Below are 24,327 nucleotides of genomic sequence, written 5' to 3'. Positions count from 1 at the left end.
AGCAATCCTCCAGCCCACTGGTAAAGCACGCGATCTGGCTGGCAAGGCTCAAACTCTTCTTGCAGCATCCCTGGAGGTGGTGCCCAGGGAAGGCAGTACACATGCCATCCCTATACATACTATGTCTACATGGACAATGTTAACATATACCATGCCTAGACATACCATGCCTAATGCATACCATGTCTACACATACCATGTCTACATGTACAATGCTTACATATAGCATGCCTAGACATACCATGCCTGACACAAACCACGCCTACACATACCATGCCTACATGTACAACGTCTGATACACAACTCTGATGGAAAACATTGACAGTGGCTCATTCCAGCAGCTTTTTCTAATCACACGGTGGAACTGCTTTCACATGCTTTCTCTCCTAGAAATCTTTGCTAAGCAAAGGCATCAGTGATTAAGAAGCTCCCAAATGAAGACTGAATCCCCCCTTTCCCCCCCCTCCTCCCCTCCCCTCCCTGCCGGATGTTTCTGGTAAGCTCCTTTGAAGACTGAGCAGTGAGGTGTGACTTTAGGAAAGAAGATGGTGTCCCAGGCATCTTAATGAAGTGGGTGCGTTGTTTTCTTGAGAACTGGGATTTTTTGAAAGAATATAAATAATAGCTTCTTGAGAAAAAAGAAAACAATAGCTTCTCCCACTTTGGGGGCAAACATACTTTTTTTTTCCTTTGTGGAAGTAAATTCCATTGCCTTGTTCAAGATATCATCAATATGGTCCAAGTTACACTGGGTTCTTGATGGGTTTTTTTTTTTCATGTCCTACCATATGCTCAAGCTGGGCAGCACACACTTTCAAGCAATCCCCCTCCTTTGCCTTACTCTGGTTTCAGCTCATTTTCACAGTCAGGTAGAGGACTGTTTTCAGTTTCATATATTATTTATTTTCCATAATCATCTAACTCCTGTTTCTTCTCATCTACTCATTCTTGAAGCAACTGCCATTTCACCGACAGCAAATTTCCCAGTGGCCTTTTTATCCTGGATCTTGAATGAGTTCTGCACAGACATTCTCTACCATTGCAACAAGAGAGCAGGGAGGGAAAGGAGGAGAGGAAAGGGGAGAGAAGGGAGACAGAGGTGGGGGGAATAGAGAGAAAGAGAAAGGAGACAGTAAGATATAGAGAAAGTCAGAGAGAGAGGCAGAGAGATAGACAGAGACACAAAGGAGACAGAAAAACAGCGAAAGAGAGAGAGGTGGAGAGATTCAGAGTCAGACAGAGACAGACAGAGACACAGAGGAGAGAGAGAAACAGAAAAGAGATAGAGAATCAGAGAGAGAGAGAGAGAGAGAGAGAGAGAGAGAGAGAGAAAGAGAGAGAGTCTTTCTAAGCAATCTCTCCGAACTTTTCAGGGAATCCAATCATTAAAACAGACTTCCATGAACCCATGGGCCTGAAACAACTGCACGATGCACAATGCTAGCACGAAACCACATACGTCTGAAACAGTTTTTAAAGGATGAAAACCCTGCCAAAAATGCATTCTCCACGCTCCAACCCGAGCATTTAACAGTTCTCCCCCAGCTGTAAAGTTTTTCAAGACCACCAACAATGGGTCCTCACAAAGCCACTCAGAAGTTTCAGCGTCAGTACTCTGATTTAGGATTGTATTAGGGCCACAAACCAGCTGGAAAATACTTCCCCAAACTCTCAACTAGTTCATAGGACTTTGCCCCTCCAAAACTATATTTATTTTTAATCTCAATCATAACTTTCACAAGGTGAAGTTTGGGGCACAGTGAATCACTGGAAAACCATGTAAAGAATCAGGTCTGCTTGGCAGATTGTGACATAGAAATGAGCCTGAAACGCAAGCAGGGCATTGTGGGAAAAGCTCACAATCAAAGAGGTTCCTATGTCACCCTTAAAAGCCTCCTCACTTGGTGCTGGTTCAGAGTTTCGTGGAAAAATACCCCAAAGTGCTGTTTCAAGAGAAAATATGAAAAGGCACAGTAAGTTTAATTCACTAATATTGCCGCCGCCACCACCTCCAAATTCAGAAAAGCACAATTAATGGTCAAAACCCCATAATAAGAAATTGCTGCATGACCAAAAAATAATATTAATAACCAAGGCAATGGCCTACTTATGTCAAGTAATTGGATGGAAACGAAATTTGTAGGAAACCAAAAAAAGTAGAGAGTCCTTTAGCATCTATTAAGATTTGATCTTTGAGACATAAAATTTTCAGGCTAGAAGGACCCCTAACTTAGCCCCTCCTTTTACAAATGGGGAAATGGCTATCCAGAGACTTGCCTAAGGTGGTCCCCCTAATTAATGACAGTGTTGGAGCTAGATGAATGACCAAGTGTCACTATGGGAGGAGGCAGCAATCAAGAAGAAAAGGAGCCATGGCATCCTTATTTTCTCACTTTCCCTGGTATTTGGTCCTCCCTTCCACCCTCTGGGTTTTTGTCTAAATTATCTTAAATTCAAGGAATAACATCCTTCCATCTGCCTGGGCTTTACTCAAGGTCCTTCCCTCCGTGAAGCTTTTTCAATGAACGGGAACCATTTCCTCCGCTCCCCCCCTTCCCACCACCTTGGTCCCTGACTCACCAGTGTGCCGTAGTACATTCTACATTACTGTGGTTGCTTTTGCATTCTCCCTTGTTAAAGGCAAAGTCTCTGCAGACAGGTGACATTGCATCTTTATATCCAATATATTTAGAATTGCCCTGGGGACTCAATATATAGAGTCAAGCAGCAGTCTGACTTGGTTTATTTTTTGGGCTCCCCACTGCCATCTTTCTCTGGTGCCTCATCGTGGTGTTTGGGTGCCCTTGGGCAATTACAGAGTGCAAACTCTGGCAAGGCCTCTCCCAAGCTGGAAAAACTTCATGTCTGTTGTTCAAGGACCAGTCTAGCAAGGGTTAGCCATCACAATTTGTGGAAAGGCAGAGCACAGAAACTCCTGTATACCACTTACTAAAGAGTGGAGGCTTTGAGAAACCTGGGGTCAGACCTGGTGCAGGGATGGCCCCCACCTTTGCAGCCTCAGATTCCCCAAGTAACTAAAGGTGCTACAAACCAGGTGTTCTATAAACGGTATCCAAACTTACAGCTCTCCAGGTGCTGACTTCCCAGCCCATCTCACCACCATTGCCACCCAGGAAGCAAGACCACCTTCCTCTGCAAGATCACACTTCCAGGCATGGAGATCTCTTGGAGCATCAACGAGGAATGGGGAGAGAAAAGAGTGTGTTCTAGTCTGAGAAACAAAGTATGTGGCTGGCTGAGTGCTGCCTGAGAGTACTATGAGAAAGCCCTCAATGCAAAGGCACCTGCAAGGAGAACATGGAGGCCTGCACAGCACCCGGAAGTGGCCTGCCTATTCCACTCTCAGCCTCCAGCGTCCCACAAGCCTCCTTGAACTGTGACTTGAGTCAATCTCATGATGTTGCTCTTAGCCTGGCAGAGTAGACTGTGGCATTCAAGTGTCAACGGTTGTATTAGATGAGAAGAGGGACTGAAAGGCTTTGAGTATTCAAGTGACTACTTAAGTAAAAGCATGACAATAAGGGGAGACAAATCAGGACCCCTCTAACTGCAATTTTGAACACAGTGACCTAGTTCCACAAAGCAGTGAGCTGGCTTTTTGCAAGGAAATTTAACAGAACTTAATGTACATAATGACTTAATTAAAAATTAACCCTTATGTTTATATAATACTTTAAAGTTACACAGCATATTCATATACATTTCCTTGTATACCCTGTGAGGTAGGTGCTATGGGGATTACTCTGCCCATTGCACAGATAGGGAAACCAAGGCTCAGTGCAGGGAGGTTGAGTGCTGCCCATGGTCACATAACTAATAAGGGGATAATAATTGGGGATCCTGCTGGCTCCATCCCTTCCTACCTCTGTGACTAGAGGCAAGTCACAACCTCTTTGGACCCTCTTTGGGTTTCCTCTCCTGCACCATTGGTGAAATGAGAGGCTTAGACTAGATCCCCGCTTTTGTTCTTTTTTGAACTATGAGCTTATGAATCTCAGATCAGGAAGTGAGCTTGAAGCTGGCCAAGCCAGTCTTTCCCTGGCTGTGCTGCCCCTGCCCCCCAACCCTTCCAGGTGCTCATCTGGTCTTTGCTTGAAGACCTGGAGTGAGAGGAATCCCCCTGCCTCCTCAGGCAGCCCATTCCTCTCTGGGGCCACTTGGAGTTTATGACAAGTTTAATTTTTTTCTTAAAGCAAACCCAAGCCCACTTTTCTTCAACATCCACCCACTGCTCCTAGGTCGACCTTCAATGCCAGGTCTTCCAACAGCATCATCAGTTCTCATTCTCTCTCTCTCTCTCTCCCTCCCTCTCTCTCTCTCCCCACCTATTACTCTCTCCCACCCCCACCTATCACACACACATACACATACACTCTCTTTCTCTCTCTCCCTGTTCTTTCTGTCTATCACACACACAGACACATACCATACTGACTCACTAGAGTGTTTTAAAGGCAAAAAAAAAAAAAAACCCTGCCATACAATATCTAATTATGACAAAAGAATTGTCTCTGGCTTCCACACTATACATGATAAAGGTTCAAACAAAAATAAAATGTAAAGTCTTGGAAAGTGCTAAGGTTTAATTAATTAGAAACACAATTATCCATCTACCCTTGGGATTAAAGTTTTTGTAAAGGTCCTGCCCATGTTAATGTACATAATTATTATGTGGAAGAGGTGGAGGAGGGTTCTCTGATGTGAAAGAATTGGGAGGAAAAGGCAGCTCCAAGGTTGTGTGACCCTGGGCAAGTCACTCCACCTCTAGAAGCCTTAGTTTCCCCATCTGTCCAATGAGGCCAAAGGACTGGATGACCTCGAATGTGCTTCCAGCTCTGCATCTATGATCCTCTGGAAAAGGAGAAGAATATCTGCTCCCGAGAACCGAAGAGATCCACTTTTCTCTTCCAGGTAGACCAGAGGTACGGAATGTTGCATACTCTGCCCGACGTTCACTAGGAAGGTTTGTTGTGTAGAGATGATTTTCTTTGTTACAAAGGAAGAAAGACAGGGTATGGTGTGACGAGAGTGGTATAAAAAAAACACAAATGCCGGAAGAATCCAAGATTTTTATCAGTTTAGGGAACTCCCCTCAAACAATGCAGAATATAATGGCCTATAATGTAGCCCATAGGCCTAGAAAGTTGCCTGTGGAATAGAGAAGTTAAATAAATGGAGCAGGGCATTTCTAACATGACCTCGAAGATGTCCAGCCCAACAAAGATCATAGCCCTCCCTCAGCAGTGGTGTACCATCATTCTCATCGGTTTTGTGATTCGGATATTACGACAGCCATGGAGGGGAGGGACTGCTGATATTATCCTCATTAAAGAAAGAGGGTTTGGTAACTAAACATGGTCTCAACGCCAGGAAATATTAAAGGCAAGGTGACTCCTGACTCCAACACCAGTGCTATTTCTACAACACTGTGCCTTTTCCTACATGTTAAATGCCGTGTGTTTCCCTAGTTCTCATAGACTACTGAGAATTTTTTCTTTATAGGGGCAGCTAGGTGGTACAGTGGATAGAGCACCAGCCCTGAAGTCAGGAGGACCTGAGTTCAAATCCAGCCTCAGACCAAACACTTGACACTTACTAGCTGTGTGACCCTGGGCAAGTCACTTAACCCCAATTGCCTAAGAAAAAAAAGAAAAGAAAAAAAAAAGAATTTCTTCTTTATTGTAAGTTCATAAGATACCTCCATTCTCTTGCCTTCAGAGAGTCTCAATGACCTTTCCTCTCCAGCTTTTGTCAAACTTTTTGCCATTTTCCTTAACGCTTTTCTGAGCTCTCCCTCTTTGATTATATAGTTTTGAGATTTGAAGTTCCAAATGGAACACTGAATTCCAATAAAGGCCCAAGTGATGCTGGGTAGCAGAGATAGGCTGCTTATCATGGCTAGCAGCTGCAGGGGAAGCCCATAGTGTCATTTTCCTACAGATGTAGCAGACCACATCTGTGTGAATGTCTTCTTGGGAGCTTCAACTTCTTGTTTTACTTTTTAATGAGATTCAGCAACTCTATAACATTGTAAAAGTTACAGACAAGTTGCCAACCTGCATCAGTGAAGGGAGCTTCCACACACCTGGTGAAATTACAAGTCCTGACCTTCTTCCCACAAAAAATAAAAACAAAAACAAAAACTATGTGCGGCATAATTGGGCAAATAAGTAAGCAACAGTTCCATGGCACCAAAGGTGATCCCCAAAGCTTGATCCTTATAATCCTTGGTCTTGGTCTATTTCTTCTTCATCAACCCACCCCATGCCACCAAACTTCAGAGGAGTGATGTGGCATGTCGACTTGGATCAGCTGCGTTTCACATTAGGAACTGCTCCAGGATCCCCTATTGAAAAGCAGAGGAAAGGGATACCCATTAGAACCGCTGTTCTTAAGTCTCTCCTGGAATAATAAAGAATGAGAGCAAGTCTGGAAGAGAGCACAGCATCTCAGTGTTGGACAGGACCTCAGAGGTCAGTGAGCCCAACCCATACTCAAACTTTTCTAAAATATCACTGGCAAGTGGTCATCAGCCTTTGCTTGAAGACACTCAGTGGCAGGGAGCCCACTGCCTCTGAAGGCAGCCCATTCCAGTTGCGGCTAACTCTAGAGGTTATGGACTTCTTCCTGACATTAAGTCTCCGAGATCTCTTCATTTTGCCAATTGTACCTTGCTGGGGGTTGGAGAGGAGGAGGCAAATGAGGAAGAGAAGGTCACTTCTGCCTTTCCCCAAGTAGGAGAGAAGACAGTACCTATTACAAAGGGAGCGTGTCAAGAGCAGAAAAAACAGCTGGTAGAACTGCTACTGGCCCCACCTCTGGGTGGCACTCAGAAAGATGACTGAGGAAATAGCCATAGAGTATTTGGAGACCCTACAAAGAAAATCCTGTTACAACCAGATGAGAGTCTAAAGAGTTTCCAAAGAAGCTCACCCAGGGCCTGGGTAGAAATAACAACAATAATAACAAAACAAGCCCCTGATGAGCAGTTTATAAGACCTGAAATAGGTTACTCATCTGAGGAGAGCATACAGCTTTACAAACGCTCCTTGGCAGCCACAGTAGAGTACAACTGCCCATTGGGCAGGCATCAATAAATATGCATATCATAGACTCGTTCTTAAGTATCTCTTTAAGTGACAATACAGGGTCACTCGCATAATAACCCAGTGGGGTATGGGAGAAGTACTGTCTGAGCAAGACTATATTTCCATCTTTTAGGGGATCCGTGATTGCAAAGAATGCTGCCTCTAATGGTGCAAATTGCAACCCATCCACACTCCTCCCCCTCCACCTCTTTCTCCTCCTCCTACTACTACTACTACCACCACCACTACTACCACTACCACCACTACTACCACCACCACTACTACTACTACTATTAGCTAACATTAATATAGCAGCACCTACTATGTGCAAGGCACTATGCTAAGCCCTTTATAATCATTATGTCATTTGGTCCTCACAACAACCCCATGAGGTAGGTGTTACTGTTTTCCTCATTTTACAGAGGAGGAAACTGAGGTAAACAGGGTGAAATCACTTGCCCAGGGTCACACAGCTAGTAAGTGTCTGAGGCCAGATTTGAACTCAGATCTTCCCAACTCCAGGTCCAGTGTTCCATCTACTGTACCACCCAGATTTCCATAACTATTCATGAGCAATCTTTGTCTGTGTCTTCTAGTAAATGTTCTATAGAGGACTGAATCAACACGTGCAGGGGGCCTCCTTCTAGATCTTTCAACATTGCCAAAGGGGCAGGCTGGTTACCCATTGGTTATCCCTCTCTCTTACCATGCCACTGGCCCATTTCTTTTTCCCTTTATCTCTCTGGTCATTTTCTGAATGACACTTGTATGTGCATTTCTTATACACTTATACCCACTACATAACTTTCCATAGCCCTTTGGGTCACCTGCAATTTTTATTCTTTGGAAACTGTGATATTCCATGATTCATCTCCATAGAGCTGTGGCAGAAAAATATTGATGTTATAAAAACAAAGAGAAGTATGGGATAATTAAAAGCACTATGCACCTTCTAAAAGACAATCCAGTTCACTCTCCTCTTCCTATTTAATTCTGGGCCCAAATAATTGTCCACCCACAATATTGTGGTCTTCCACTCTCTCTCTCTCTCTAGCCATCTAGCTGCCATGACTCAGTGGATAGAGTGCTGGGCCTGGAGTCAGGAAGACCTGACTTCAAATCTGGCCTCAGACAATTACTAGCTATGTGACCCTAGGCAAGTCATGTGACCTCTGTTTGCTTTAACACACTGGAGAAGGAAACAGCAAACCACTCCAGTATCCTTGCCAAGGAAACCCCATATAGGATCACAAAGAGTCAGACAGGACTAAACAACACCACACACATATATGTATGAATGTATGTATGTTATGTGTGTATATACATATACATATGCATATACACATACACATATACATATATATGTGTGTGTATATATATATATATACACACACACACACACACACACACACACACACACTAATGGATTAGCTCTATGAGTTGTCCAGCCAATTGCATATCAGGGAAATTCTTTATCCACTTGGCTTTCCCATGTGAATAATAAGGCTGAACTCCTTTTGAGTGATTATGGATCTCATTTAAAGGTCACTACAAGGTTTTGAGGCTGATACAAACAGTACAATGTCATCCTCAAGTAAGCAGAGCTGAATGACCTCATAATCAACCAGAAATTCATCTTCCATTTGGACCCTGCACTAGACATTTTCCATGAAGGTGGTAAATCCCTCTGGTGAGCATGTTTCCCTGTTTTATGCCTTGCTTGATATTAATGACCACAGAGTGGTCAAAAACAGTGAGCTCTGTTGGATATCTTCCAAGGAATCTGCCATCTACATGAGAGGCACGCTGTTGTAGGAGATCCTTTCCGGCAGCCCTGTGCTTCACCAAATCCAATGCCTTCTTACAGTCAACAACCAGCACAATGAGAGTGTGTTCTGCACCTCTTTTGGCCAACTGTGTGACTGTGGAGATATGGTTCACTCCAGAATATCATTTGTGAATACCTGCCTATTCATCTCTCATACCTTTGGCAAGGATGTAAGATTATATTATTATATAAGATTAAATATGTATTATATATTTGAATACGATTCTAAGTCCCATAAACAAGAGCAATGGATAGGGGATGGGGCTCCCCCTTGATCCACCACCCACGTCATGTCCTCTATTTCTCCATATTAAAGGGAGTCATCTCTAACCCAAGAGCTCACTGATGTTCAGAACGCTTCCTGAATCCATCTTTCAAATGTTAGTCACGGAAGGGCTCTGCAGAGTAGTGAGAACACTTCATTGCAGGCACTGGTTCCTCACTCCACATTTCTGGGCCCCCTTTGGCACCATGGGGATCCTCTCCCACCTGAAACGTCTCATCAGGAAAGAATCCCCTGCCAAGATCTTGCCAAGAGGCAGAAGGGATAGAGTTAGCTGACAAGGAGGTGAAGTTTCCCAGGTCTCTTCACATGAGAGGTGAGAAGGACAAGGTGAGAGGTCACCATTTGCTTTCTGTTGCCTCCTGGTTAGTGAAAAGTCTGAGAGAAAATTTAATATTGTAACCCATTTATCCATCGATTGTCTCCATGTGTCTAAGGTTTCTGGTATAAGGAGAACAAATTCACAGCTGTTTAAATGACTTCAGGCTGGAAAGAATTCTTTTGAGAGCAGTACACAGAGAACAAACAATGCTCTGGTTGCTGGGCTGGAGCCCAATGTGTCTGCTGGACATTCCCCAGAAATGGCCTCGGGCCTTTTGCACAGGTGGCCGGTGGTCCCGTCTGCTGGAATGTATCCCTCCTCTCCTCTGCCACTTGGGAGTCCTAGCTTCCTTCAAAGTCCAGTCCTGGTGCCACGTCATACATGCAGGAATGATAGTCATAACTGACACGGTTTTACAAAGTACTTTACAAATAGTATCTGATTTGAGCTTCATAACAACCCTGTAAGGTAGGGAATGTTATTTTCCCCCATTTTACAGGTGAAGAAACTGAGGCTGAGAAGAGTTTAAGTGACTTGACCCAGGTCATATATCTAGTAAGTAGCTATATGTAGTAGTAAGAAGCAGAATTCAAACTCAGGTCTTCTTGGTTCCAATTCTAGCACCCTATCCATTGTGCCACCTAGTTGATTAATTTTGTTTCCTAGGAAACTCTAAATAGGAGTACCTATAAAAGAAAAAAACCTAAGAGACACTTTCTTGGTGGACAGGATCTAGACCTTGGGGGGCCAGAGGGTGGTCTGTGTTCAAATCCCTGAATTCAAATCTATCCTCAGGCTGCAGAGGAGGTGGGAGGCGATGTCCAAACCCACACCTAGGCCTTTCGTTGTTGTTCAGTCATTTCAGTCGTGTCCTACCCTTTATAGCCCTGTTTGGGGTTTTCTTGGCAAAGGTACTGGAATGGTTTGCCATCTCCTTCTCCAGCTCACTTTACAGATGAGGAAACTGAGGCAAACAGGGTGAAGTGACTTGCCTAGGGTCACAGAGCTAGGAAGTGCCTCAGGCTAGATTTGAACTCAGGAAGTTGAGTCTACTTGACTCCAGGCCCAGCACTCTATCCACTGCACCACATGGATACAAAAGGCATGTCAGGTTGACAAGTAAATACCAAAATCAAGACAATTCATCAATCTGTTTGTTAACACACTGTCCATTGTTAACAGTACTTAAAACCCATTGAAGTCAGGGGATATGCTTTACAAAGATAACACTTTTGCCAATAGGAACCATTGGTGAAAAGCACATTCACTGCTTATATAGACACCATCATGGGAGTGGTTCCTTAACTCCATACATGCACGGCACTCATCTTCTATACAAAGATACCATTCCTGACTCCCTCAGTCAAGCATGCTCTTTCATTCCTTTTCCCAGACTAGTGCTAGTTTCTTCCTGCATTGACATCCTCCTTCACAGAAATCCTCCTCCATGGATGCCCTCTTCCAAAGCCTCAGTCACTGCTGCAGAGTAGTGAGCCTGGGTCCCTGTGAGCTATGCTGGTGGGGCATGAGCCTGGGCAGGCTTCAAGGAAGGGCTGATGGTAGACGTCAACATCTATCATGTCTATCATCTGCAGACCACCTAGCAAAGTATGAAGAAGTGTCACCAGGTTGACCTCGGGGTGATTCCTTTATTTTTGGCTGTAGCACTTCAATGAAGGCCCTCTATTAAGACTCGCAGAGGTTGTGATCTTTGCAAGCAGATCTTTGTCTCACTGATGAAATCACAGGTCCATGAAGTATTGACATACCAACGGGTTTACTGAGCCATCCAGTATCTCACTCACCTAGGATCCCTTGGGACGAATGGCATGTGGACAATAAGACAGTGTACCAAGATTTCAGGGTGCAGTCTGTGGCCAGGGCACAGAGTAATGCTAACTGGTCCACATGGGAACCAAACTTGTGACTTGGGACTCATTAGCATTATGTTCTAACCCAAAAAGTCATCCACCCTTAGGGATGCTAAATACACATATATGTCTCAACCAAACTAAGACAGACTGAGACAAACAGGTCATGAGACAAATATGATCAAGTCTAAAAAAACCCAAAAGACAAGGCACTTAAATCCAGTTTCAGGATAATCCATTTAAAATCACTTGTGAGGTTTATGATTCTTAGCATATCGTGTTGAGAAAATTGATGGGTTGGTGCCTTAGAACGCCTCAAGACAATGGCCCTAAGCAGCTGGAGGGGCCTATGGGGAAACCCAGAGAGGGAAAATGGGGTAGGAAATAGCCCTAGTTAGAGGACTTCAAACTTAGCAGTTAGAGATTGGCACCGCTTTGACTTCTTTTGGTAACCACAATGAACTAAGAATTCTGCAGCTTTCTAGAAAGAGCAAAGAACACAAATGATTCTTCTCCCAAAGATGGCCCACAAATCATTGATTGATTCTGCTTCTATTGCATTCAAAACAAAGTTATACTTCCCACCATTTTTTTCATTTCTCAAAGTTTCCTAGAAAGCATGAAACCCCAAGATAAGATATTACTTCCCAAAACACCTCAAAGAAGAACATTGCATAAATGTCCAGAAACAAGGGTATGAAAATCTATTACTTATTCTTTGAAAGTCTGTGACTATGCTTGAACAGCAGTGATCTGGTGAGCTCAGGCAGGAGCTAGGGTAAGAGGAGACCATCAACTGAAAAAAAGCTTGACTAAGTTAAAGATATCATCTGTTTGAGTGGAAGGCAAGGCATCAACTGAGGAACTCTGCCCCTCTGGCTTTCCAGGGAGCAGGAGTGGGGGGTGGGGGGAGGCTTGACTTCATCCTTTAATTTTCCTTTCTTAGCAAATCGTTATATAAGGAAAAAGCCATAACACAAAACTCTATGTGGTATTTGATCAGGATCACCTATATAGGTTTATGATCGTCATCATCATTAGTTAACTTTCCGACAGCACTCTACTTTGCTCACAAACGAAGTCAACACATCAGTGAGCATTTATTAAGGGCTTCTTATGTGCCAAGCACTGTGGTAAACGCTGTTGATCCAAAGAAAAGCAAAAAAACACTCTCCTGCTCTCGAAGAGCTCACAGTTTAAGGAGGGAGGCAACACGCAAACAAGTATATTCAGACAAGAAATAGATGGGATAAATGGGAATTAATCTCGGAGGGAAGGTCCTAGCATTAAAGAGAATCAGGAAAGGCTTCTTGCACGAGGTGGGATTTTAGCTGGGACTTGAAGAAATACAGGAGGCAGAGACGAGCAAGGAGAGAATTCAAAGCATTGGGGACAACTACTGAAAAGGTCCAGAAGTGGGTGCTGGAGCATCTTTGAGGAGGAACAGCCTGGAGGTCAGAGTCACCAGATCCCAGAGTAAGGTGTAAAAAGACTGAAAAGACAGGAGGTGACTAGGTTAGGAAGAGCTTTAAAAGCCAAACTGCCTTTTCAATTTGATCCTAAAGACAATAGGAAGCCATTGGAGTTGATTGAATTGGGGGGGGGGTGACACGATCAGACCTGCACTTTAGGAAGATCAGTGGAACATGGACTGGAAGGGAGAGAGACTTGAGGCAGGGAAATCAAAAAGTCAGCCATTGCAGAAGTCTAGGTGGGAGGCAATGATGGCCTTTGCCAGGGTGTTGGCAGTGTCAGAAGAGAGAAGGGGGTATGTAGGAGAGTTATGAAAGTAGAAAGGTCAGGACTTGGCAAGTGATTGGATGAAGGCAGGGTGTGAGGGATTGAGAAGTTGAGGATGACACCCAGGTTGTGAGCCTGGGTGACAGGGAGAATGGTGATGACCTCAACAGCAGCAGGGAGTGAGAAAGAGGAGAGGAGCTAAAGTGAGAGAGAATGAATTCCATTTTGTATATGTTGAGTTTAAAAGGTCTGTAGCATATCCAGGATAGGCAGCTGGCAATGGGACACATGATGTCAGGAAGGAAGTGAGGGGTGGATGAAGAGATCTGAGAATCATCTGCACAAAGATGATTCTAACACTCACTGTTAGTGGGAAGAGCCAGCAAAGACATTTGAGGAGCAGTCAGGGAAGCAGAAGAGATCAGTATCACAAAAACTCGAGCAAAACCAATATCTAGGAGAAGAGGGTGATCGATAGTGTCCAAAGCAGCAGAGAGGTCAAGGAGGAGGAAGACTGAGAAAAGGCCATCAGATTTGTTAACTGAGAGATCAGCAGTACCTTTGGAGAAAGTAGTTTCAGTGGAATGATGAAGCTGGAAGCCAGAATTCAGAAGGTTTAAAATTGAATGACAGGAGAGGAAGTGGAGATAATGATGAAAGCCAGCCTTCTCAAGGAGTTTAGACAGGAAATGAAGGAGAGATATAGAACGCTAACCAGCAGAGGTTTTGGAGGTAGTACACAAGTACTATCAACCCTATTTTACAGATAAGAGAACATGGTGCCATTGTGGGAAAATGATTAGCTGATGGATACATGGAGAGTGTCAGAGTGAGAATTCAAACCCAGGTCTTTTCATTCTCAAATCACTGAAACAGTCATACCAAGAAAAGTCCTACAGAAGAACTCCTCTCTTCTCAATCCTTGCCACCATACCTAAGAAGTCCATACTCAGAGCACCAAGATTTTTCCAGTCAGAAGAGTTGAAGCCAGAAATCCAATGCCCTGAGATTCCCATATCTGTAAGGGTTTGAGAGAGAAGCACTCAGAGGTATCTTGCTCCGTGAGCTAATGAATTCAATTTGATTCATCAAGCTTTTACTAAATGTTTATTGTGTGCAAGACACTTTTCTAAGGCCTAGAGACACAAGAATGAAATGGGCCCTCCCTTCAATGAGCTGATATTCCATTGATTCTATGTATTTGAACATGATCAATGTTGCATGAGAGTATTCCCCAAGGCGAGGGCCTCTGTGACCTGCCCCAACTCATCAGAGACAGCTCTTCCACAGGTATCTTTGGTACTTAGAATATCACAGCAAACATAAATTTTCTAATCATGGTCTAAAGATAGGCAAAAAAAGCAATGCCAGAAACCATATCTATAGGAATCAATGAACAGTCATGGGACAGAGACAAATTTCAACACAAAACAAAGTCAACATCATTTTGGCCAGTGCCACAACCCCGAATATGGCCCTAACATTCTGCTCACTGCTATCTGAAGCAGCCAGCAAGCAGGTATGTCAGCACCTTGCATCTCAAAAAGAAGGCACTGGGGCAGGTGGGGGGGGGGGTGGGGGGGTGGGGCTGATCCAAGCAATGTTTCGGAGACTCTCTTCTATTTTCATGAGAAAATGGTGCCACACAATTAAAAAAAGAAACAACATGAGAAAACTTCATCTTCAAAAAAGGACATTTCTCATGAGTCAAGGCACGGGAAAGGTCAAGAATGACACGTAGTTTAGCATCTTTTCTTGCCCCAGAAAGTATTAATATACCTCACTCACAAAGAATTTCATGAAAGTGAATCAAAGAACAAAGAATTCCCATAATGGGCAGCTACCTGATCCCCACTCACCTGGAATAAAGTCACAACCCAGAAATAAGCAAGGGCTCTCAGTGGCCCCAGCGATGTTTACATGACCACCAAGGGAAGCGACCATGTGATACTATTTGATCAAGTCCGAACAGGTTCGCTGACATCATGGCAATAGCCCCTCACCTGGACATCTCCAGAAACCACTCTTGCCAGAATATCTAGATGGGATGGTGATTAAGGTATTGTGGGTAATTAACACATGTTCATCTAATTCAAAAACTCCTCAGAGAGATTCTCCAAGTCAGAAGGGATCTCAGAGGGCATCTAGTCTAACTCTTCCCTAAATAAGAATTCGCTTTCTAGTAGACCCAACAAGTGGTTGGTCAGTTTTTCACTGAGGACCTCTAGAGAGCAAAAGACTATCCCCTTCTAGTACAGCCCATTTCGCAGATGGAAAGTCTGACCAAAACTAAATCTTCCTCCCAGCACCTTCTTCTCACTGCCCCTGTGTCTGCCCTCAGCAACCAAGTGGAACAAGGCTAATCCTCTTTCACATGAAAGCCTTTCAAATATTTGAAATGGAACTTTCCTTTGGCCAGTTCAGTTTGGCAGGGGTCTCCGGCTTGATTTTTGCTAGGCTAATGGCTTTGTACAGAAATCATTTAGCAAGATGTTTTTTTGACTCTTATGTTGGAAAGGCACTACTAAGAGCAGAACAAGAGCAAGGCACACTTGCCCCTTAAGCCTGATGTCTCCATCTTAGATGGATCTTAGTGAATATCTCTTGCTCTGCTAATCCATCCCTGAACACAGCTTTCGGGGAAAATGGTACCAGCTCCACTGGGCCCCAGCTCCTGGCTCCCCATAATCCCAATTTAAGATCCACCAGTCCTCACAAAGCACCGAATTCCTCTGTGTAATACAATCAGTGCTTAAGAAGCGATGATACCGACCTTCTTGTAGCCTCAACATGTCTTTTTATTTATTTGTTTGTTTATTTTTGGTGAGGCAATTGGGGTTAAGTAACTTGCCCAGAGTCACACAGTTAGTGACTGTTATGTGTCTGAGGCCACATTTGAACTCAGGTCCTCCTGACTCCAGGGCCAGTGCTCTATCCACTGCGCCACCTAGCTGCCCCAACATGCCTTTTTTAAGGTTGGAAATGCAGAAGGCACTCTATTCTATTCCATTCCATTCAATAAACATTTATGTATTTATTACTGTGAACAAAGTATCTGAAGGACTAGAGCAGAGCAGAGGGGTTAGCTTTGTTCTGCCCTCCCCGGTCTATGTTCTATATCACCTCTCCTCCATTTCAATACTGTGAGTCCCAGTATGTGATAAAGTACTACAAAAGGCAACGAGATCCTGGGTTGCATTAGGAGAAGCAGAATGCCTAGAACTTGGGTGGCAATAGGGCCCCTGGTCAGGCCAAGGCTCAGATATCATGATCAGCTCTGAGCACCCCATTTTAGGGAGCACGTAGGCAAAGTGAAGCATTCCAGAGAAGGGGCACCAAGAAAGAGAGAGGGCTCTCCTGCATGAGGAGTGGTAGAAAGAGCTGGGGATGTTTAGCATGGAGAAGAGAAGACTTAGGAGAGCCACGACAGCTGCTGTCAAGCATCTGAACAGCTGGCATAAGAGACAGGGATTAGCCTTGTTCTGGCTGACCTCTGATCACAGACCCATGAGCAGTAGGGATAAGCTACAAAGAGCCATTTTTAGATTGGGTGCAAGAACTTCCAAACAAGGAAAATCATCTAACACTGTCTCTGGACTACTGGCTCTGCCCTATTTGCAGTTCTCATGCAGGAGCCTGGAGGACCATTTGACGGAGACATTATTTAAAAAGGAAGAGTGGACTAGGGGACAGGGCATTGGACCTGGGGGCAAGGAAGGCTTGGGTTCAAATGTGGCTCTGCCCTGAGCCATGTGACCACAGTACAACAAGGGAGTGGCTGCCTCACAAAGCCGTGTGAGAACCAAATGAGAGTCATTCAATCATATATAGACAGTATTTATAAACTTTAATGTGTCTACGATGTAAATGTTGCAACTCTTATTAGAGGATATTCTCAGTCAGGTATAGATTGACCTCAAAGGCCCCTTCCAATCTTGGGATTCTGTGAAGTCCCTGAAGCCCTCCTTCACCCATAAAATGCACGAGTTGGACTGGAAGATGATCACTAAGGTCCCTATGGCAGCCACTTGTCACACACTGTGTCCTGGAGACTCCTCGTAGACATGGGTTGAACTGGAAGGCCTCTGAAATTCCATCCAGCTTTCAAACTTGTGTGATTATGTGAGTGATTCTCAAGTGGGCCAACTTCAGCAAAACTCTACCAATGTTATTTTCAACAACTCATTCATTCATTTAACATGTATGAATATATACACATATGTATACACATATACCCATATATGTATATATTAGGGGGGCACATAGTAGTTACAAGTCACCAGTCTAGACACTGCAAGGAATGTAAAGACAAAATGACCTGGGCCCTGCCCTCACATAGTTCCCAATTCAGTAGAGGAGATGATGAAACAGGTACAGAAATGACTATAACATAAAGCAGGCCATGATGATGATAGTCTGGTGCTCTGGTAATTCAGAGACACAACCCAACTTTGATATATGCAGAATGGGCCTTCTCAAGCATGAACACATAAGTATCATGCATGTACATGTGAATACACCCAAATAAAATTGCCACCAATGTACTAATATCAGCATGTATGAGTACTATGGATGGAACCATAGCTCCCTGATAAACATGTCTGCAACAGCCCAATTGCCCCAAATGGGCTCAACAAAAGTTGTAAAGTCCACACAAATTCACCGCACCACCATTTCTCATCTAGCATGTGGTCTGACATCAAGATACATGATCTAGCCAGAGCCAGGTGTCCGTGCCTGGGGCTAATCTGCAGTCAGTAACTTTCGAGTGCCTTTCTACAAAGAACATTAAGATTGAACATAATTAGCATTCCCTCCGTCAGTCGCCCCAACAGCTGCCACAGTGCGTCATTTCTATTCACTCTTCGGTATGTAACACACAAAACTACCCAAGCAAGGGAACCAAAAATCACTGCTCCATTTCTAAACCATGCCAAAGGCAAGAATGGGGCCTCTTCTGTAGGCTGAGGGAGTCCTGGGAACAAATGTGAGTTAATAATATAGCAGCACCTAGTGAATCTGATTAAGAATGGGTGGGGGGAGGGGGGACACAGCAGAGCAGTGGAGAATGAAGGCAATAGATATAGAATAATAGAAAACTGAGAATTTACCAGTACATACATAGGATAAAGAACTGGAAGATGTAATTATAAATATTAGTTAAACTAGTAGACCTGAGGTCACTAATAGTGTAGTAGAGCACTGCACTTGGACAGAGGACCTGGGTTCAAATTCAGGCTCTGTTCCCTATGACCTTGGACAAATCCCTTCATGTTTTTGGGCCTCGATTTCTTTCTCAGCAAAATGAGGAAGCTGTATTTAATGATCTCTAGAGTCCATTCCAATTTTAAATCGAGTCATTAAGTCAAGCTAATAAACATTGATTAAATGCCTACTATGTGCCAGGAACCTTGCTAAAAGCTGGACATACATAGAAAGGCATCAAGGAGCATAAATTCTAATGGGAGAGACAACCTGAAGATATCTGGATATATACAAGATATAGACAGAGCTGAGGGATGATAATCTCAGAGGGAAGGTACTAGCAGCTGAGAGTTCTGGGAAAAAAAAACTTCTTAAAGAAGATAGCATTTGGGCTGAGTCTTGAAGGAAGTAAGGAAAACTAGGAGGTGGAGATGAAAATGGTAAGCATTCTAGGTAGGAGGGCCAGCCAAAGGCAAGGAGAAAGGAAATGGAGTGGCACATACAAGGAATAGAAAGTTGGCCCATGAAGCTGGATCATAGAGTACATGGAGAGAAGTAAGGTATAAGACTGGAAAGTTAGGAAGGGGCCACTTCAGGAGGAACTTTAAATGCCAGAGAACCTTGAGGGACGAGCATTGTCAGATCAAAACGTGGCATCTGATAGATGATAACCAGAGTGAGGAGGCAGGAAGACTGAAGTCTATTACATTAGGAAAGGCAAGATGTGAGAAGAGCCTGTGCCAGGGTGACGGATGTAAGTGGAGAAAAGGAGACATAAATGAGAGATGCTGGGAAGGTTAAAACGGAAAAGGAAAGATTATATTAGGCAACAGAATGAACATGTGAGATGAGTAGGGGTGAGGAGTCAAGGATGGTGTTAGGTTGTAAGCCTGGATGCCTGGGAATATGGCAGTATCTTTGATGGTATTAGGGAATATAGGAAGAAGGCAGTATTGGCAGGGGAAGAGAATGAGTTCAGTTTTGAACATGTTGAGTTTAAGATGCATATGGGGTATCCAGCTGAAGATACTGAAAAGCTAGCTGGTGATGCAGGACTGGAGGTCAGGAGGGAGGTCAGGGCTGGATAAGTAAACCTGAGAATCATCAGCATAGAGACGATAATTGAACTCCTGGGAGTTGATGAGAGGCCACATGAGAGGCCACTGTGAGGCTGTAGCTCTGGAGAGAGACTAGCAAAGCAAAATGGTGGGTGGTGGAGAGAACGATGGATTGGTAATCAGCAGAGATTTGCTGCCTCTGACACTCACTGTGGTCTAGTGACCATAGACAAGTCACTTAATCTCCCTAAGTCTCAATTTACTCAGCTATAAAAATGGGGATAATGACAGATATTGCCTATTGCTGTGAGGAGCAAATGAGATAATGTACGTAAAGCATTTGGTAAACCTTAAAGTGCCCTGTAAATGCCAATTATTGTTACTGAGTGCTCTGTGTAGACTAGAGCAGTTATATAACATCAATAGCCAAGTGATCCAGGAAGGTGAGGGCTGAAATAAGGCTCTACCCTGAATTCAAGGTGAACGAGACAAGAACGGCTGTGCCACCTAGACTCAGAAGAAATGGAGAGGCATACAGGTATAAGTCTGCAGTTAGCTTATTCTAAGTAATATACTAACCACAAAGTGGTGAGAAATAAAATCACTATATGAATTTCAATAGACTCAAAATTTGAAATTTTTTTCTTTAATAACAGTGAATTTATCAATTAATGTTTCAAGGAACTATGAGATACAAAGGTAGAAATTTTTAATAGAGTGGACATTTCTGGTCACCTCATTCATGCTTTCTCCCTCCCTTGAACTACTCAGTCCCAGACAGTTAAAAGTCTGTGTTTTCTTATACAAAGGAAGGAGGACTATAAGGGAATGAAAACAGGGATGGGTCAGCTTTATAGGAGAAGAACACTAGTGATGTTTGCAGAGAACATTGGATTGGGGATTGTCAATACGAGTAGGAGTATGACAGCATGCTTCCCTATCACCTCCACACACATTGATATCTCCTCTACCCTCAATTCTCACTTACTCCATCCGTCCATCCATCCATCCATCCATCCATCCTCTCCAGCTTCTCCTCACTTTCACAATAAGACTCCATCCATCCATCCATCCTCTCTAGCCTCTCCTCTCTTTCATTTCTTTTCCTCTCTCTGTTTCCTTAACTCTCGGCAGTCTGGCTTCCTACCTCATCGTTCAACTAAAACTGCTCTCTCTAAAATTATGAATGGACTCTTAATGGGCAGATGTGATAGACAGCCTTTTCTCAGTCCTCCTCCTTCTTGACCTATCTCCAGCCTTCTACCCTGCTAATCACTTCTCCTCTTGGATATTCTCTCTTCTCTAGGTTTCCCTGACACTGCTCTCTCCTCATTATCTACCTATGTGTCTCAGTGCCAGTCTCCTGTGTCCAACCATGTGTCCACTGGTCATCTCGATGCTGGTGACTCACAGCTCTCTGTAGTCAGCCCTAGTCTCTCTGTCAAACTAGCCTCATGCATCTCCCTCTCTCTCTCAGTTATCTCTGAGGGGCGTCTCGAGCTCAACATGAACAAAACGGAATTCAGCATCTTTTCCCTCAAACCTGCCTGTCTTCCAAACGTCTTTATTACTGTTCAGGGCATCATGCTCCTAGTCACCCCGACTCCTCCCTCTGAACCCCTATAACCGACCTGCTGCCAAGTCCTGGACCTTTGTAACATCTTTTGAATACACCCCCTTCCCTCCTCTGACTCTGGCCCCTCCACCAGGTGCAGGCCCTCAACACCTCATCCCCAGATCACTGCCATAGCTGCTAGGGGCTCTGCCTGCCTCAGGTCTCTCCCCACTCCAGTCCAGTCTAGACAGACTCAGCTGTCAAACTGATCTTTCTACAGTGAGGGTTTTACCATGTTACCTCTCTACTTAACAAACCGTAGTGGCTCCCTACTGCCTCCAGAATCAATGATCAAATCTTCCCCTTCATGATGTGGCCCCTTCCTAACTTTCCCATTTTCTTATGCCTTCCTCCCCTCTATGCTCTCTCCCATTCAACTACACTGGCCTCCTGCTAGCCCTTGCACAGACGCCATCTCTTGACTCTGTGCCTTTCCTCTCACCTTGCCCCCTGCCTGGAATGCCTTCCTTCCTCATCTTTCCCTCTTGTCTCCCCTGGCTTCCTTTAAGTCCCAGCTCAAATCCTGCCTTCTGCAAACCCAGCTTTCCTGACCCCCCCCTTAATGCCAGTGCCCTCCCTCTGCTAATTATCACCAATTTATCCTGTCTAGAGCATGTCAGTACATAATTGTTTGTATGTTGTTTCCTCCATTAGACTGTGAACTCCTTGAGAACAGGGATTGGTTTTGCTTTTCTTTGTATCTCCAGGGCTTAGCACAGTGCCTGGCACATAGTAGGTGCTTCATCAATGCTTGCTTGTTAATTCAACTTGGCAGGGACACACAGGGACTTAGGATGCCCTTGTCTTGCAGATTTATCTTCGATAACAGCACATATGAGCTTCACTTGACAGGGTTTTTAAAGGAAATCACCAAACCAGAGCTGAAAGGAGTTTCAGAGGCCACCTAGTTCCACTTCCACTTGGTGGCACTGACTAAGGTTGTGCACTGTTCCAAAGTGGACTGGGCTGTACTGGGAGGCAGTGGGGTGCCTCAGTGGAAGGTTTCAAAGGTCGGTTGGCCACTTTCTGTATCACCCACAGCAGCCATCCCAGCCCCTGGATATGGAGGGCACTTCAGAAATGGGTTGATTGAATGGATGACTGGATGAGAGAATTAGGGGAAAAGAAAAGAAAACCAACTGTTCTAATACCTTCCAGATCGGATCTATTAACTGCACAGTGCCTTTATTAAAGTCACAGCAGGGTTTTTACCCCACAAGCATTTTTTCTTAAAAAGATTGCTAGTTTTCCTGAAAATTAACTCTCCTAAGCTAATTAAAATGGTGATAATTCCTAATTTTTCTCTTTGTGAACATGTCACTAAGGCATTTCCACTTTAAAATGACTTAGAAGTCTGGGTGTTCATATATGCCCAAGTTCAAGGGCACGAACTCACCAAATCCCTCCTAAGAACCTGGAAATCAGGTGAGTATTTACCAGAAACACACTCCATGAAATCACATTCCAAGCCTTGAAAAAACACCTTCCCTAGAAAATACACACACACACACACACACACACACACACACACACACACTTTCCTATTTTGGGTCAGGGGTGGTTGGAACAGTAAGCCTGCAAGCAAGGACCTGGGTATTCTCTGCTGCCATCACTGAGCTGGAAGAGCTGCTCTTCAGGAATTGTCATTTGTCACTGGTGAACTGAATTCTAATGGTTCCATCTGGTGGTAAAAAACAGAACAGAGCTCTGCCTGGTCTCTGTGACGTATCAAATCCAACCTAATGTGAGCAACAGAAAGTGAGCCCCTCACTCACTCTTACTGGAACAGCTGAAAGAAAGTTCTGGGGTGTATCCCTCCCACCCCCCACCCCACCCCCAGCAGAATTGAAGCGCTGGGAGGCCAAGGACCATCTTCTCTTTTTGTCACTTGGGCACTGTGTGCCTTACACACACTAGGCAATCTCTAGATCCTGGCTGTATTGGCGTTCGACTAGAATTTTCTTCACAAGCCCCGTCTGACAAACATTTTGAGCCTGCCTCGGACCGTCCCCTGTATACAATCATTCTAATACAGGCCTCAGACTAAAGCAGCTCCTTTCTCTATTTGAAGGAGGACATAAATCCTGACCTTCACCAAGGCAGAATTCATTTCTCTATTCTTAACCAAAAGCTTTTAGTTGATTTTAATTTTGGTTTCTTTAGCAAAGAAAGGAAAGAGAGCCAGGCTGGCTCCAGGCACTAGAGCAGATACAACTGGGAAAACCTCTAGAAAAATGTTTCTTTGTTATTGATGGTCCATGGCAACCTCGATCAAACTTCATTATCTCAGTAGCAAAAAAAAGGTGTACATTTTGTTATGCCGTCATTGATCTATTACTCAAAATAGCAGACTTTGGGCTGTGGGCAGAAGGTCTTGAGTTGGAAGGGATCTTGGAGATGCTAGACTGGAGATCCTAGGGAAGCCTATCCTGGGGGAGGTGACTTGAACAAGGTCATGCCATTAATAAGAGGCAGAGAGATGAGATCTGAACTCAGATCTTCCAATTCCAAGTCCAGTTCTATCTCCCTGCCTCCCAATCTGGAGCTGTTGTTGTAACACACACCTCCTTCATTCCCACATGTTTTTATAACAGGTTACACAAGTCTACAGTAGAAAGAGTCAGAGAACTTGGGTTCCAATCATAGCTCTGCTACTTACTACAAGTGTGGCCTTGGGCAAGTCACTTAACCCCTTTGGGTCTCAGTTTTCCAAGGGGGTATGTAGATAGAAGAGTGATCCAAAGAACCAGACAAGGTTGAGGAAGCAAAGCTTTGCTTGGGACTCTGTTTTCCCTAGGGAGGGTGTGGACACAGCCACTGATGTCCTCTGTTGAATGGACTGATGGATATCTACCAGGACATCCTTAGGATAGCATATGAGGTTGAGTGATGGAGTCTCAGGGATTGGACATAACTAGGCTAACTCAGGCCCTTGTGGATGGGTGAGGGTTAGTTAATCAACCCTTGGAACTGGTTTTTAGGGTCAGTTGCAGAGTGAATCCCAAGAGAGAGGGCCAAGTGCAGAACACAAACCAGACTGCCAACTGCTGGGGGGAGGGGCCTGGGCACTTGCATGACCTCTCCCAGCTGCTAATGCCTGCCTCGGGACAGAGGTCAAGGTACACTACATTTGCACCAAGCTCTCACCCACTAGCTAAAAAGGAAAAGAGAGTTCTTGGCCCAGCTGTAGAGAGGCATGCCTGAAAGATGGCAGCAGGAGACTGGGGGGCCATTTGGTTGAGATGAGAGGTCCCAAACCCCAGCCCTCAGGAAGAAAGCTTTCCCCCAGGGGATCC

General features: G+C 44.3%; 1 protein-coding gene across 1 annotated transcript in view; it reads right to left on the bottom strand.

Annotated features, from left to right (window-relative positions):
* Positions 1-6,239: 6,239 nt before the first annotated feature.
* LOC114026340 (sodium/hydrogen exchanger 2-like) overlaps positions 6,240-24,327 on the bottom strand; it is a 96,619-nt gene continuing 78,531 nt past the window's right edge. Inside the window, 2 exon segments of the mRNA XM_027840026.1 lie at positions 6,240-6,370; positions 11,828-11,894. Coding sequence (XP_027695827.1) covers positions 6,240-6,370; positions 11,828-11,894 — 198 coding nt within the window.

Source organism: Vombatus ursinus, unplaced genomic scaffold, assembly GCF_900497805.2.
Source record: "Vombatus ursinus unplaced genomic scaffold, bare-nosed wombat genome assembly UNPS02004691.1, whole genome shotgun sequence".
Lineage (NCBI taxonomy): Eukaryota > Metazoa > Chordata > Mammalia > Diprotodontia > Vombatidae > Vombatus > Vombatus ursinus.
This window is presented reverse-complemented; position numbering and strand designations above follow the sequence as displayed.